At 39.2% G+C, this 15,275-nt stretch overlaps 1 protein-coding gene across 2 annotated transcripts; it reads left to right on the top strand.

The window, feature by feature from the left end:
- The first annotated feature begins 1,142 nt into the window (after positions 1 to 1,142).
- tbc1d23 (TBC1 domain family, member 23) lies at positions 1,143 to 14,680 on the top strand. Of its 2 annotated transcripts, XM_008407603.1 has the most exons (19): positions 1,143 to 1,246; positions 2,146 to 2,257; positions 3,322 to 3,427; positions 4,534 to 4,738; positions 4,821 to 4,944; positions 5,025 to 5,149; positions 5,227 to 5,273; positions 6,420 to 6,523; positions 6,626 to 6,748; positions 7,312 to 7,404; positions 7,489 to 7,659; positions 8,479 to 8,521; positions 8,688 to 8,794; positions 9,425 to 9,567; positions 9,740 to 9,784; positions 11,074 to 11,162; positions 11,469 to 11,604; positions 11,737 to 11,931; positions 13,038 to 14,680. In XM_008407603.1, exons 1-19 carry the CDS (start codon positions 1,212 to 1,214, stop codon positions 13,120 to 13,122), a joined length of 2,088 nt encoding a protein of 695 aa, XP_008405825.1. In that variant the 5' UTR covers positions 1,143 to 1,211; the 3' UTR covers positions 13,123 to 14,680. The 2 variants fall into 2 exon arrangements, with proteins under 2 accessions (XP_008405825.1, XP_008405826.1); XM_008407604.1 differs by lacking the exon at positions 9,740 to 9,784.
- The last annotated feature ends 595 nt before the right edge of the window (positions 14,681 to 15,275 follow it).

Below are 15,275 nucleotides of genomic sequence, written 5' to 3'. Positions count from 1 at the left end.
AATCTAATACTGGAATTAAGATGCACATTGCGTTCTGGTGTAATGTTAGCACAGTGTTTTTTGGTGTTTTTTTTTATATTGGTCACCTATCCCTATTTTGACTTGGTAACATTGTTTTGTCCCTTGCACTGTCTTGTTGCCCAAATCTAAAAGTGGTTTAAGTGGTCAGACTAGCATATCTAGCAACTAAAGAAAAAATATTTTGGACACCACTGACTTGGACATATGTAAACGTCCACAACACTAGACGGATACTGACTTCTTAAACAGAAGTTAAGAAACCTGGAAGTTTCTTTTACACAGCAAATAAAAATAGTTTTATTTGTATTCATTGCATGTTTAAACTTTGGCACTCAGAACACTGCAACCAGTTCTCGGATGAGGAAGCGGATGACTGAAGAGTTGACCTAAGCAGATACACGGACAAATGTAAAAAACTAATACACAATCTGGTATTTGTTTAGTAATTAGTTGGTCTAACTTCTCTGGTGCTTGTGTTACTTTCTAAACAGCAAAAGCTTTTTTTAGCTTTCTTTTTGTACAGTTCAAAACTGAAGATTTATCTTCAATTGTATAAATATAACATATGTCTCCAAGTCAGTGGTGTCCAAAATATTTTTAAGTTGCCAGATATTGGTGGTCCTATTTAACTTTAAGTAAAAGAGATAGCAAACGGCATGATTAAAGGATGAATATGTGATGTTGTTCCTCATGTTCCATTTTAACATTTCAATGTCAGTAAAAAAAAATGGTGCCAACAACAAAAAAAGTTTCCATCTGTATCTGTGTCGGGGCGGGGGCGTCTTACAGTACCTTTGATTTGCAGTATTACCTTTGAATTTCAAGGGTTCCCTTATTTGCTGGTTTAGAATTGCAGCCTGGGCCTCACAAAATCAGCCCCACGGCCACAAATGGGCCACGGGCCATATCTCGAACAATCCCTCAAATCATTCAGTACTGCTGCGCTTGTCCCGTTATAGCAAACCAAAGAAAAAAAAAGAGGTGTATATTGTATCCAAAAACAACAGAGATAATCAAGTTCCTTTTGCCGCTATGGCGTTAAAGTTGTTGTTAATGTGAGTATCCGGTTTTTACTCAAGTTTCTGTTGAACTCACTGAGCTCTCCGGGTAATCTCAGCTGCTCATTAGCGACAGCTGTGCGTGACGTCTGCCGTGGTGACGAGACGTGACGTGTCTCTGTCAACAGAACAATGGCGGATACCGTGGAGGAAGCTCAGGGCAGCTGGTGAGTCGATTTGTTGTTTAGATGTTTGGCGAATATTTGTCGGTCGCCAGGAAGCGGTGAGGGCTTCATTTGTTTAGTTTCCACTGTAAAATAATTAAAAATGATTTTGTGTCGCCGCTCACCCGACGGTAAATGGTAAATCTGAATCCAGTTCAGTGGCCGCAGCTAGCCTGCTAATATAATAACAATTAGCCAAGTTTCTTACCAGAACAGCAAAGATTGAAAAATTTAGCACAAAAATGAAGTGTTTCTTTAGAAAAAAACTGTCTGCGGTTCATGTTAAAATCATTTTAGGTCTGTCACAGATATGGTTCAGTGCATGTACTTGTTAGCCAGCATGCTAGTAATAAGCCCCATTTCCTTAAATCCAATATTTACAACCTCACTATCTTTATTCTCATTTGAAATGTTTAAACTACATGGTGTAATACTATCACCACAATGTAAAGATTTTTTTTAAATCCATGTTATGAAGTAGTGGTTGACTCATAAAGTACTTTGCCATCAGAACAACTTCTGTTAAATTATTTTACTGTAAATTACCCTATATAGACTGCTATTGAAGATTTCCTAACAACTGTCATACACAGGTGTAAATAGTCTTGTTTTTGTATTGATCAATTACTAAAACTGTCTACTATCAGCATTTGATTCACTTTCAGCTCAGAAATTAAAAAGCAATAGCTACCATAGAAGAATAACACTTTACTGAGGTTATAAAGAGGAAAAACTTTGACTCTTCCCACACTTGATGCTAGCAATGTACAAGTGTTTAGGACTGGATTCTGTAAGAATATCCTAAGTTTGTTTTTAGCTATAGAAGAACTTCACAAGGGTTTTATATAATCCATCTTATTGTTCTTGTTGTTTTTTGTTGTTTTTTTAAACTGTGTGTCCAGGGACCAGGATTTAGCTGAGGCTCTGGACTCTGGTGGGTCAGACAGTGAGATGGAGAGGGGCATCATGCAAATCCAAGAGCATTCAGTTGAACACAGAGCCAAAATGTGGAAGGTAAAGAGTCCGTCTTTTATGTCTAAGATGCCTCATGTGCTGTACTTCAAAAGTATTGCCTTAAAATAATACAGTATTAAGACCAAAGGGGGGTTAGAGTAAGTACGATTCTGACTCTTACCGCTGTATCCATACACCTAAATCATTACATCGCCAAATATTTTTGTGATTTATACAGATTTTTCACATTTACCAGGGCACACAAAACCATATGTCTTTTTCATATGAGTTTTTACTGCCATGTCCACAAATCTGCTCAGTGATGTAAAATCCTGCAGTCACTGCAAAATAGACAACAAGGAGTTCTTGCGCACAACATTTTAAATCTATATCGCCCCTTTCTAGGCCACAGACGAGCATTTCATGTTCAATTGATGTCACTTATACGCCTCTTTCTGACACACCTCCAGTCTGTTGTTTTTAAAACAGCATTCCTAACATATTTATTATTGTGTTAGGTATGCAAGTAATTACTGAAAGACAAGTAGTTTCAGTTTAACCTTTTGAAAGTTTTGTGTACTATTTAATAAGTCAAAGAAAAGAAAACTCAATCATGTTAAATAAACCTTAAACTTTCGATTAAAGCTAAAATGCATTCTAAAACATGGGTATTATTTATTACATTGAACGGTCTGGTCCCTACAATCTTTATAGTAAAGCAGAGAGGTAACTATTGGCCTTCATTTATGCACCGTGAAAGACGGCTCTCAGTGGCTTGGAACCCTTTCATAACTGCTTGCTTCTTTGTTTCACCAATAGCCATTTAATCGACATGGTTCTGCAGAACTTGTTTGAGATATCTGTAGGATTATCCACAGAAGTCCAGTAGTGTTTGATATAAATATCATAATTGTCTGTAAACGGAGTGCTGGTTATAATTTTGCAGAGAAGCATCAACAACTGAGAAAATTCAGAACATTTTTGGAGGAAATTTCAAAAGTTTAATTTGAAGAATACAAGATAAAATATCAAGAACTTAGATGAAATTTGTTTCTGTCTTTGCTTCGTGCTACATTCAGCTGATTGGCTGATTTCTTCACATTTAATCTGCTTTGTGTCAACAGATTGCTCTGAACGTCTCCGGAAAAGGAGACAGCCTGTCCCCGTGGGACGGTGTGCTTGATTTACCAGAACAGACGCTCATTCACAACCGCAGTCAGCAGCTGATTGGTGAGTCAATTCACATGAACATCGCAACAATCCTTATCTATAAGTAAAAAAAAAACAAAACAACAAAGACAACAAGAAACTTCTCTGCAGATAAACATTTACAACATTCTGGGTTCTGATCATATTCAGATTAATATGACAAATGCAGAAAAAACAAGTCTAAAATGCAAAAATATTGTTATTTAGACTTTTAAATGGAATATAAAAACAAATGTTTCAATGGACGCAGCGATCTACTTTTTTCACTTCCAATACTGGTACTGATACGAGTTATCGGCCGATACTGACTTGATACTGAAAAACGACTGAACTGACTTAAAATGCTTTGTTTTTTTAAACACGGACATAAATATAGTGAATTGCAAATGTATTTCATAACTCTGCACCAGCACAGCACACTTTAATGACAAGCTTGGTCAAATATGTAAAGACAACATTAATTTGCTACGCCAGTGCAGCCAGCAGTAGAACAGCCAATGTAAAATAAATCCTAAATAAACTCACAGAAATAGTTTCACTACCTTCATGAACCACACAAAAACGGCAACAAACCTTCTTTCAAATGGTTCAGAAAGTGCAACTAGGCGCTCTAAATATAAAGTTCAATAAGAAAGGATGAAGTCGATCAGAGCACAAAACATAGAATTGGACTGAATAGATCTGTCCTCATGGATTGGTTACGTTGTTACCAATGCCCAGTCTAGATTTTTTTATTCAATGTCCTCACCGATACAGATACAGATATTGGTATTGGATCGGTGCGCTGCTAAAATTTTCTGTTTAACGCAAGACGTCTGAAGGCTGTTCTTGAACGATGTGTCATTATCTGCTGAACACGAGATTATTATCTTAGAGCACGAGCTGAGGAGTCACCTGGCTGCTGTTTTATTCTGAGTTCATAGAATTAAATTTCTTCCGTGAGTCTCACATCCTGACATCCGCCGAATCTGGCGAGGTTCAGAATAGAATCTCTTCTAAAAACGGATCAAAATAAAACCAGACAGAGATTGTTCTCCTGGGACGTTGTTTTCGACTGTAAGACAACTTGTCGGTGAAGATGTTAACCAGGCTTATGAGTGACCGCCCTCCTTCCCCGCCATGTTCAGACCAGCTGGGAGTTTCAGAGGAGGAGGGGAGCGAGATGGTGTCCGACGTGGAGTCGGTTATCACATTCTACTGCAAGTCTCGCAACATCACCTTCACCTCTGAGCTCAGCTTGCCTCACCTGCTCAAACCGCTGCTGGGACTGAAGTTGCCCCGCAGCGACCTCTACAACTGTTTCTACGCCATTATGAACAAATACATCCCCAGGTAGAGCTTCCCTGCCATCACCCCGTCTTCACATCCTCACTTGCCGGCGGGTTTTAACATCAGCCGGGCGCTTTCGTTTCAGGGAGTGCATCCCGAAAGGACGACCCTTCCACCTTTACAGACTGTTGCTGCAGTACCATGAGCCGGAGCTGTGCTCCTTCCTAGACACCAAAAAAATCACACCCGACTCCTACGCAATCAACTGGGTAAGTCAGGACATTCTGACAGTCGGGTTGAATCGATGCTTTTTCTGAAGTGTGACTGAAGTGCGTTTTTCTTTTTTCAGCTGGGGAGTTTGTTTTCCAGTCACTGCAGGCCCGAAGTTACTCAGGCCCTGTGGGACTCATACCTCCAGCAGGCAGATCCTTTCCTCATCTTCTTCCTCATGCTAATCATCCTCGTCAATGCCAAGTGCGTATCCGTTATCGGGAGTCGTGGGATCGTCGACACCGGTTGTTTTTGTTCTGATTATGTTTATTCACCCTCAGAGAAACCGTTCTTGCAGAAGAAGCAGAGAGCAAAGAGGACGTCATCAGTCAGTTTGTTTTACCTTACACTGCAAAAACACAACATCTAATATTTCTGGTCTAGTTTCTAGTGTCAAACATATCAGAATAGGACAAAACCAGGGGTGAAAGTAGGTTTATTTATTTCAACTCCAAAGCTTCTTTGTGTGCTTTGGAGTTTCTGTGCTGATGAATTTTTTTACGAAGCGATAAAAGCTGGTTAGCTTTTGAATTGCTACAAAATATTTCCATGTTTCCATTTTGTAGCAAAATGGAAACATTTTGCTACAAAATGGAAACATGGAAACATTTTGCTACAAATGTTTCCATTTATGCCATGAGACCTAAATTCTGAACATCATGGCATGGAGTGCATCCTAGTTTTCCATGTCTGGCGCCTCCTCACCCTGACTCTCAGACTGAGTTACCACAGAGCTCTGTTAAGTTAAAAGCACATCTTCTAAAGTTGGGATATTTCTGGGGTGCTGTGGTGGTGCAGGGGCTTGGCACAACCCACGTATTGAGGCCTTAGTCCTCATGGCGGTGGTCACAGGTTTAATTCCCGGCCTGGCGACATTTGCCGCATGTCTTCCCCTTCTATTATTACCTTGTTTCCTGTCAGACTACTTTCAAATAAAGGCCACCAGAGCCAACAAAACCTTGTTTTAGATTGTTCTTGAAAAACTTATCAGTCACGGATGATTAGTGAACTCATTGATTCTTTACAGCAGACGACCGCTCCCCTCTCTTACAGGTACTGCATACCCCAGCTAAATCTTTTAGGGGTACGCAGTACCCGACCATACCCACCTACTTTCACCCCTGGACAAAACTAACTTACAAGTAACTTTTTAGCAAAATAGAGGACTTTGTTTTAAGGCACTAATTCATTATTATTATTTTTTTAAGTACTGGTTGTTATAAGTGAAATAATCACCCAGTTGAAATAAAATCAACACTAAGGAATTATAGACTTAAAAAATTCCCAATTTGTTGCTTAAAAATTAACTGTAAATTAGGTTTGTCTTATTTCAAATGCACCAAGATATTTGCACGATAAACTAGACCAAAAATACTTGGTAAGATTTGTTTTTGCAGTGCATGTTTAGATTTGTTCACTATCTAGCCAGTTTTTTCTTGTAAAATACACTCAATGGAGAATGTCTTTGTTCCAGAAATGTTGGAGACGTCTCCTTCTCTGCTGGAAGCAGAAGACATTGAAGATTTGTTTTCATTGGCCCAGCATTACCAGAGCAAAACCCCGCTGTCACTTAGAAAGGCAAGGCTTTGTGTGCAGATTAATGAAGCATTTTATGTATGTTTGTCATCTTGTTAAAGCAACTTATGTTTTTTCCATCTTTGTCATCATTCATCATGTTAGATGAATCAGAATCTGTTTGGTAGCAGCCTGGTGGCTCTTAAAGAGGAAGATACTGACCTGAGTCAGGCTCTGTGTCTCCCCGTGTCTGTCCCAGAGATCCTGCAGGCCAACCAGCTTCAGCAGGTCAGTGACACACACACACGCGCGCGCACACACACACACACACACACACACACACACACACACACACACACACACACACACATGATTTCAGCTAGACCTGTCATAATAGTGAATTTAACTGGACGATAAATTGTCCAGTACTTATTGGGATAAACGATGATAATGTTTTGACACCATTTTCAAGTAGTATATGGATAATTACAATATTAATAATGCAAGTTAACCCTCTCAAAGACCAATAAACTTTAATTTAGTAAAGAACACTTAGCACTGGAACTGGAGGATATTTTACATTTCCTAAATAAAACACAACAACCAAAGGAAAACTCAAAGAAAAACACACAATCAAAAAAAAAAAAAGATGGATTACTATGTCTCTGTAAACACAGTTGATCTTCAAAAATATTTTTCATCAGAATGGAAATGATCAAGCTCATTTTAATGTATTAGTCAATTAATGGATGAATTGCTTATTGCAACAGGCTTAAATTTAGCCAGAAAATTTCCAAGCAAGCAGTTATTTTTTCTTAAACAGTCCGATAAAGATGCGTTTGGTGTTTTAGGACGGGGTGCGCTTCTTTGTGGTGGACTGTCGGCCTGCAGAGCAGTACAACGCTGGACACCTGTCCACAGCCTTCCATCTGGACTCTGACCTGGTGAGAGACGCTGACGGTGTTGCCCATTGCATGCGGATGCTTTTGTTCTTTCTTCCTGAAACATTTGAACTTTTCTTCCTGCAGATGCTCCAGAACCCCTCTGAGTTTGCACTGTCTGTGAAGTCCCTGTTGGAGGCTCAGAAGCAGTCTTTAGAGTCGGGCTCCATCGCCAGCGGAGAGCACCTGTGCTTCATGGGCAGCGGGAGAGAGGAGGAGGACATGTACATGAACATGGTGCTGGCCCATTTCCTACAGGTGAAGAGCATGGCCCATTTTTAAAAAACGCATTCAGATTTCATTCTGTTCACAGTAGAGTTTAGATTTATGACCCGAGCCCTACTGGGCCACAATTATCTGGTTACCGTCTGGGTTGGGTCGGGCTTCTGTGGCGCATTTAATAAACCTGCAAAACATACAGCACAGAGAAAACCACAAGAGAATGCACAATTTAACGTTGTGTTACTCCACATATTATGATGTTAATAGAGGAGCAGATAGTTTAACCTGCAGAGGAAATAAAGTTAAGTAGGGGGCAGAAGTTAATCAGACTGCAACAAGCACAACAAATTACAAGATGCCTCTACTCTACACATCCCGGATGATTTGCACTTCACTCACCCTGCTCTCACAACAAGACGTTAAAGGGGCAGGGTTATGTAAAATCAACTTTTTTGTGCTTCATATTATACTATGTTTTTCCCTCATCAAACACACATGGAGTGTTGTCTTGATTTTTTAAAAAAAATTTCATGCATGTTTGAGAAATCCTTTAATTTCCCTTGGCAACCATTCAGCTGTGCAAACGCTTTGGGGGACATAGTGCTGACCTTTGACGATGAAGCTCGTCTTGAGAGCTTCCGCCTCACAGAGCGGCCTTCCCTCATGACTCCTCCACTCGGAGGCTTGGGTCAGCTCTGGCGCAATGCCTATGGGTTTGGGCTGGATTTTCTTTTTTTCTTTTTTTTTTCTTTTTAGACCCGATCTAAACTCTAGTTCACAGGAAACAGGAACATGTTTCATTGTCTTCCTGATTTGCAACCTCAGTTCTGCATTTTTTTTGTTTCCATATTACAGAAAAACAAAGAATATGTGAGCATTGCTAAGGGAGGCTTTATGGGTAAGTAGGTTAAAGTCATGCACATGCAGTTTTCAAAACATTTTTTACGGTTGTATTTTACAGTGGCATAAAGGCTGCAAAAAAATGCTGTGCTTTCAGTAGTGTTTCCTAAATATGCTGCCGTGAAAGCTTCCCAGCATAAAACTAACATTTTGTGCCGTTTCAGCCCTCCAGAAGCACCTGGTGGACATGAACGTCGAAGGCCTCGACTCTTCATACATGAACTGGATAGTCAGCACATCTGGATCTCACAGCAGCCTCAGCTCTGTGGATGTAGGTGGAGGAGAAGGAAGGAAACAGTTTCTCACAAACGTCTTTACGGTGCCTTGCAAAAGTATTCACACCCTTTGAACAAACCTCTGCGTCTTTTAATGGGATTTTATTGTAATGTACAAAGCATATTGAAGTGGGAGGAAAAGGATAAATGGTTTTTAAGTTGTTTTTTTTATTTCAACTCTTTGTCTGTGTTTTTTTTATTATTTAATGCCCCTAAAAATGGATGAGAAGTATGAAGAAAGGAAGTGTTGAAAGAAAGTTATGCTAAAACATAACTTTTTTTTTTAGGGACTTGAATGCAGTCCCTTTAAAAAGACATATATACATTGCACACTTTACTGATTTTTTTTTGTTTTATGTTTTAATTTTTTTTAAAGACAACATAAAGTTTTTTTCCTTCAGCTTATGAATGATAAACCACTTTTGGTTTGTTCTGTCACATAAAATCCCAATAAATTAGACTGTGGCTTGACAAAGTGAGACAGTCAAAGTGATATGAATACTTTTTCAATTCACTGACCTATAATAATTTAATTTTATTTATTTTTTGCATTTTTGTTGAAGGTCTGTCGATTTGTTTTTTTTCTTTTTCTTGTTTTTTTTTATTTCATTCTTCCAACAACACAGGGAGAGTCTTTGAGCAGCCCTGGAGACGGCAAAGGCGTGAAGTCTCTGGTCAACAAAATGACTTTCGCTCTCAAGTCCAAGTCTGTTAACGTGAAGGAGAAGATGATCAGCTTCATCGAGAACACATCCACGCCTGTAGACAGGTAGGAGCCCGGTTTGTTTGTCCAAACGCCTCTTCTCCATTAACTCCTAACACACTCTAACAGCTCTGGTTGTTGGGGTGCGGTACATCTGAACACTGAACACACGATTGTTTGATGAAAGTTGTTTAATGTGCCAGTTTTGTTAAAGTCCCTGTGCCTTATTCTACACTAGAATATCTTTCAATCTGCCTTGGCCTGAGAAGGTGATTCCAGATCGGTAAGAGCTCCAAACATCCAATTGTCTGTCACCAGCATGCCCACTGGCTATAGAGGCGCACTTGTCCCCCCTCCGAGATGCATTAAAGCATGCCTTAGCAACCAACATCTCTGCCTTACTCTGCTCACTCACTCATAACGACACATTCCCCATGCAGCGAGGGCAGGCTCTGTTTAACGTGGTTTTTATTTTAAGGTCTGTTTTTCATGCTTTCACTAACGACATTTACAGAAGCTGCAGCCTTTAACAAAGTCTCCAGTCATCCTTACTGAATCTTAAGGCATTTCAGGGTCAGCTTCGCTGTTTTGCAGGCGCATCTCAATATGCTTGCAGTTTATCTCAGCAGTTCAGTTCAGAAACGATGTAGTTCAAGCATTTATTTCTGTTGTCCCCATGTGCTGTGCAGAATATCCACTCAGTGCTTGGTTGGGGCTCCTTTTGCATGAATTTCCTCATCAGTGTGGCCTGGCATATATATTAGTGCACTTGAAATAAGACAAAACTAGTAACTTTTCAGTGAGATACAAGCTTGTTTTAAGCCATTGATTCATTAATATTGTAATATTTCACTGGCAGATTATTTCACTTATAACAAGATTTTTTTCCCTCCACGTTATAAATGGAGTAATCTGTCAGTGGAACTAGTACTTTCTCATCAGTATCGAGGAATGCTTTGTGGCTTACCCTCCTTATGGAGGAAGTCTGTGACTGTCTGCTGAACAACTGTCGAGTCAGCAGTCTTCCTCATTTCTCTATCGAAGCTCCTTTTTTATTGGACTTGTGTGACTTTCAAATCCTGAGGAAACAGAATTTAAACTTTTCATGACCTGTGAGCGATTATTTTTCAGAAATAAATGCATGAAACACATCTAGTTTCCATTTCTTTAATATAATTAGTTAAATTAGTCCATGCTGCGATGTGCCTGACAGTCCGTTTTTCCATTTCAGTGTCTTCTTGCATGATAGTCAGGGCTGCGCAGAATTTTGGAGACAAAAGCGACGCTGTGATTCGTTGGTCGGTAGCCCTGAATATCATGCCAATCTGTAAAGTAGAACTAAGCTGCAAGGCTCTCGCTTAACTTCTTCTTATGTCCACCAGCGTATAACCTTTTTTCCCAGCAGTCTGAGAGTCTCCATGTCATCGCTTTTTGTGTGCAAACTTGGACGTCTTCTGTTTCTGAAAGCGTCTCTTTCACAGCCGTTTGATATGTTTGCTTTTTTGTTGTCGTTTTTTTAAATTTTGGGGTAATGTCACAACGTTGCACCGCTTTGTTTCCTTCTGCAAACAGACACGTGAGCAGCAGCGACCGTGTTGGGAAACCGTACCGGGGCGTGAAGCCGGTCTTTAGCATTGGCGACGAAGAGGAGTACGACACAGGTAAAGGCTGGACCCGATATTGATATCTGTATCGGTTCTGATATTGGACAAAAATTCTAGATTTGATCAACATAGTGAACCTGTTGTTCTTGTCAGTTTAGTATTCATTTTGCTGTTATTCTCCTAATTGCACTGACTGATCAAATGAGTTGTTTTTATACATTTAACCAAATTATGTATTTAAATGTGCTCTAATAAGTTATCAAATAAATGTGTTCTTCAGTACATTTTGTATATGCGTTTTAAAAAAAATAAACATTTTAAGTGAATTCAGCTGAAATGAGCATCACGTGTTTTTCCTTCCAGATGAGATCGACAGCTCCTCGATGTCAGACGACGACCGAAAGGAGATTGTGAACATTCAGACGTGGATCAACAAGCCCGACATTAAACACCACATTCCCTGTAATGAAGTTAAAGAAACAGGTCACATGTTTCCCAGGTGAATTAGTCTTTTTTTTGGGGGGGGCTCATAAAAGACATCGAACACATCGGAATAAAAAAAAACAAAACAAGGAAATGAGAAAACGTGCTTCTTGAACTCTGACTCTGTGTGTTTTTGTGTGTCTTCCAGTCACTTGTTGATCACGGCGACCCACATGTACTGCCTCAGGGAGATTGCCTCCAGGAAAGGATTTGCTTACATCCAGTCCAGACAGGCGCTGAGCTCCGTGGTGAAGATCACATCCAAAAAGAAGCACCCAGAACTTATCACCTTCAAATTCGGGACCAACAATTCAGCTGGAGTGGAAATATCTGCAGTTGAGAGGTGATCATCTCGTTTTGATTTTAAATTTTCACAGCTTACTGAGACGACAAGATAAAAGTTGCATTATGAACACACACAAAAAGAAGTTCTTATGTCCTCCTTTTAACAGTGTCTTTCCTTGTGTAAATTGCTCAACTGAGGTTGTTGATGATGTGCGAGATTCTGTCTGCAGTCAGTCTCTGCAGTTCATTCAGTTTTGAAATGTTGAATGCCTGAGATCCTTTTTGTAGGTCTAAATCAATTAATCATAATGAATTGGTTGTTGAAATAATCGTCAGCTAATTTAGTTATTGATTAATCATTAACTAGAGCATAGAGACTCAAAAAGACAAATTGCTGACAGACAAACACACTAGGAACATAAAAAATCTTAGATTTAAATAAAAGTACTCATCAAATTGTGCCAATTTTTTTTATCCAATTGTGCAAATAAATGATATATATTAATCAATTACTATAATAATTGTTAGTTTCAGCCCTATTAATATTATTGCGGGATATTATTGCATAAATTGGGTTGAATACAAATTTAAGGCCCAGTTTTCAGATATTTTTATTTCTTTACGTTTAAAACTCTCACCTTTCTTCTGCTTTAATATTTGTTTGTTAGGTCTGTTGGACAAACGTCCAATGAAATGCATTGAAATTTGTGGGTCAAGTCTGAAATTTATAAAAAATTTCTGACTTTAACCAAAAAAAAAAACATCCATTCCTTTCTTCTTTTTTTTTTTTTTTTAGAAATTATAAAATCGACAAAAAATATTTTGAAAAAAATTTATTTTTTATTTTTATTCCAATCATCCTGTATGTGAGTTGAGTTGACCTGAATTCAAAGTCCAAATAAATAGAAGCTGTAAAACACGCTCGTCAAAAAAGATGACGGCCCTGGGAGTGCTGACATCACTCTGAACTGAGAAAAACAGGAGTGGAAAAAAAAAAAAAAAAATTAAGATTTCCAAAAACTTTCAAAAACAGAAAATTTGATACAATTCAAAATTGAGAAAGCATATTTGGAAAACTTTTAATCACTCCTATCAGATAAAATAATTTGGGTTTTTTTCATGTTTTCATGAAGCTTATCAAATATTTTCATTCTTCCTCTCCAGATATTTGATACCAAATGCAGGCGACGCCACTAAAGTCATCAAGCAGCAGATCATGAAAGTATTAGACGCTCTGGAGAGCTCGTAAGCGGAGGCGGCGGCGGTGTCAGGGGGGAGGCTGCGGTCACAGCAGCAGGTGACACAAACTGTGAGAAGACTCGTCTCCTCCCCCTTTCCTGGGCGTCCTCCCTCCTGGACAGTGCAGTGTTTGAGTGCGACGCCCCCCCCTCCCGTGTCTCCCGTTCCTGGGACGTTTTGGGACGCTCCTCCAACAGCAGGCCTGCGGGTCAGTGCTGCCCGTGTCCTAATAACTTAGGTGCTCTGCAGTCATCCAACCACTTTCCTGTGACTAATTTAAGAAAAATCGGTTATGTCGTGTGTTCTTCCTTTTACAGTGCAGTTTGGCTTTGATGTTGCTCTGGCCTTAACGTAGCATACTGGCCACCCAGTGGCAAATCTATAAACCCCATGCATAACTGACCTTTTGACTTGTCTTAGTTTTCTTGTGATCTTTCTTTACATACTCGGTAAATTTATTATTCATCATTTTTAGTATGTGTCAGCTAAGCTGCATTTTGGCGACGCTGGCCGATGATTCCTGCTTCTTTTTTTTTCTTTTTCTGATGACATTTCTCCTTTTCCATCAGGTAGCCTTAAACAGAAGTTATTTGAAGGTGTTTATAAATATCTAATGTATATATTGTGTGAACTGCTCTGTCGAAAAAGAAATGTCATTATGAAAGCACATCCTGATGGAGAGAATACAGGAAACTGGAGGTTTGAAACATCCCTTGTTCCTACAGTAAACAGTTTGCCTTTGAGTATTTCTGTGGGCCAATTTATTCTCATTTATCCTCTTTAGCTTTCGTCTCTAAGCAGTTTGTAGCTCAAGCAGCCCCACCCAAAAACTACGCTAGGATCACTCCAGGAGGTTCGGTGATTGTAGTCGACGAAAGCTGGAGAAACTCGCCCTCATTCAGTTTATTATGCAATTCTCTTTGTTCACCTCCTTGACTCGCATAGGAAATGTTTCGCTTCAAATAGGAATGAAATATTAACTGACTGGTTATGCTTCCAGACCAGTTTGGTGTTTTTGGTTGTACTCATCCAAACCGAGCAGCTTTGGTCGGCCTCGTGGCTCTGATGTCATTTTTGGGCACCAGCAGTAGCGGCTTCGCCCATCAACATGCAGTTTATGTTCTCGTTTTCCTACATTTGCTTTTGCTTAACGACGCATTTTTGCTTTAAGGTTACCTGTGCAGGCAGCATGGGGATCTGTTTAAGTGGAAATTTCAGTTTCTACAAGCACTCTGTAAATTGTATTTATTTCTAATCACCCGTATAAAAACTAAAGAATCTTTTGAGAAATGGGAAGGAGAAGAACGCAAAACTTGAAACAGAAGGTCTTAATCGGGTTTGTCTTTTGGTCCGATCCATTCTTGTCACCCCGTTTGCTGTGTTGTCGGTATTCTCTCTGACTGGAACATCCTCGACCGGGAGGGAGTCTTTACGTCACTCTGTAGCATCAGACAGGACGCCGACCACTATATTGAAATGAAACAAGTATAATTTACTTTGCACCTTACTGTACTGCTATTGTTTTCTAAACATTTCTGTTTTTAATAAATGGAGATTATTGGACCGCACCTGTAGACATGTTTATTAAAAAAAAAAAGTTCTATGTACTAAACTAAATGTGTGTGTGTAGTAAGAAATAATACAATGCATTATAAACTATTTAAAGGTCACACACATCCACAATGGGAAACACTTTCTACTAGTTGGAAACATTCAAACTGTCCGTCAGCCTATCAGCTTTAGACATCACATGGACTTAGGTTTTATCACATTATTTGTGGCCCCATAAACAAATGCTGCTCTTGATTACCATTCTCATTTGCAATGCATTGCTTTAGGACCGGTCTCATTTAGTGTGATTTGTATCTATAAACCGCACACAATAACTCTGTTTGTGTATTTATTGATGCTTTTATTGAACAAGCAGTGGAGAAAATAGTAAAACTATCAATCCCAACAATAAGGAAAGTTCTGGGGTGTTATAAACATCACTGATTGGAATTTATCATGACAATGATAAAATTCTTATGAGAAATTTATCACAATAAATGATAAGATAAATTACTGCCCCTAATCCCACATAAGGCAGTTGGTGCAATGTTAAGATGTTACATCAGATTCAACCTCAGGATCTAGTTGTTACAGTTCATAACTGTAATATAT

This window comes from Poecilia reticulata, linkage group LG4 (genome assembly GCF_000633615.1).
Source record: "Poecilia reticulata strain Guanapo linkage group LG4, Guppy_female_1.0+MT, whole genome shotgun sequence".
Classification (NCBI taxonomy): Eukaryota; Metazoa; Chordata; class Actinopteri; order Cyprinodontiformes; family Poeciliidae; genus Poecilia; species Poecilia reticulata.
The sequence above is the reverse complement of the archived record's forward strand: the minus strand, read 5'-3'. Positions and strand labels throughout refer to the sequence as shown.

What these genes read in the sequence shown, in the direction of transcription:
- tbc1d23 (XM_008407603.1), top strand. Translation starts at nt 1,212, where the DNA reads ATGGCGGATACCGTGGAGGAAGCTCAGGGCAGCTG. An exon ending in TCCATCTGGACTCTGACCTG is followed by an intron (nt 7,405 to 7,488) that starts GTGAGAGACGCT and finishes TTCTTCCTGCAG; the next exon opens with ATGCTCCAGAACCCCTCTGA. An exon ending in CGAAGAGGAGTACGACACAG is followed by an intron (nt 11,163 to 11,468) that starts GTAAAGGCTGGA and finishes TTTTCCTTCCAG; the next exon opens with ATGAGATCGACAGCTCCTCG.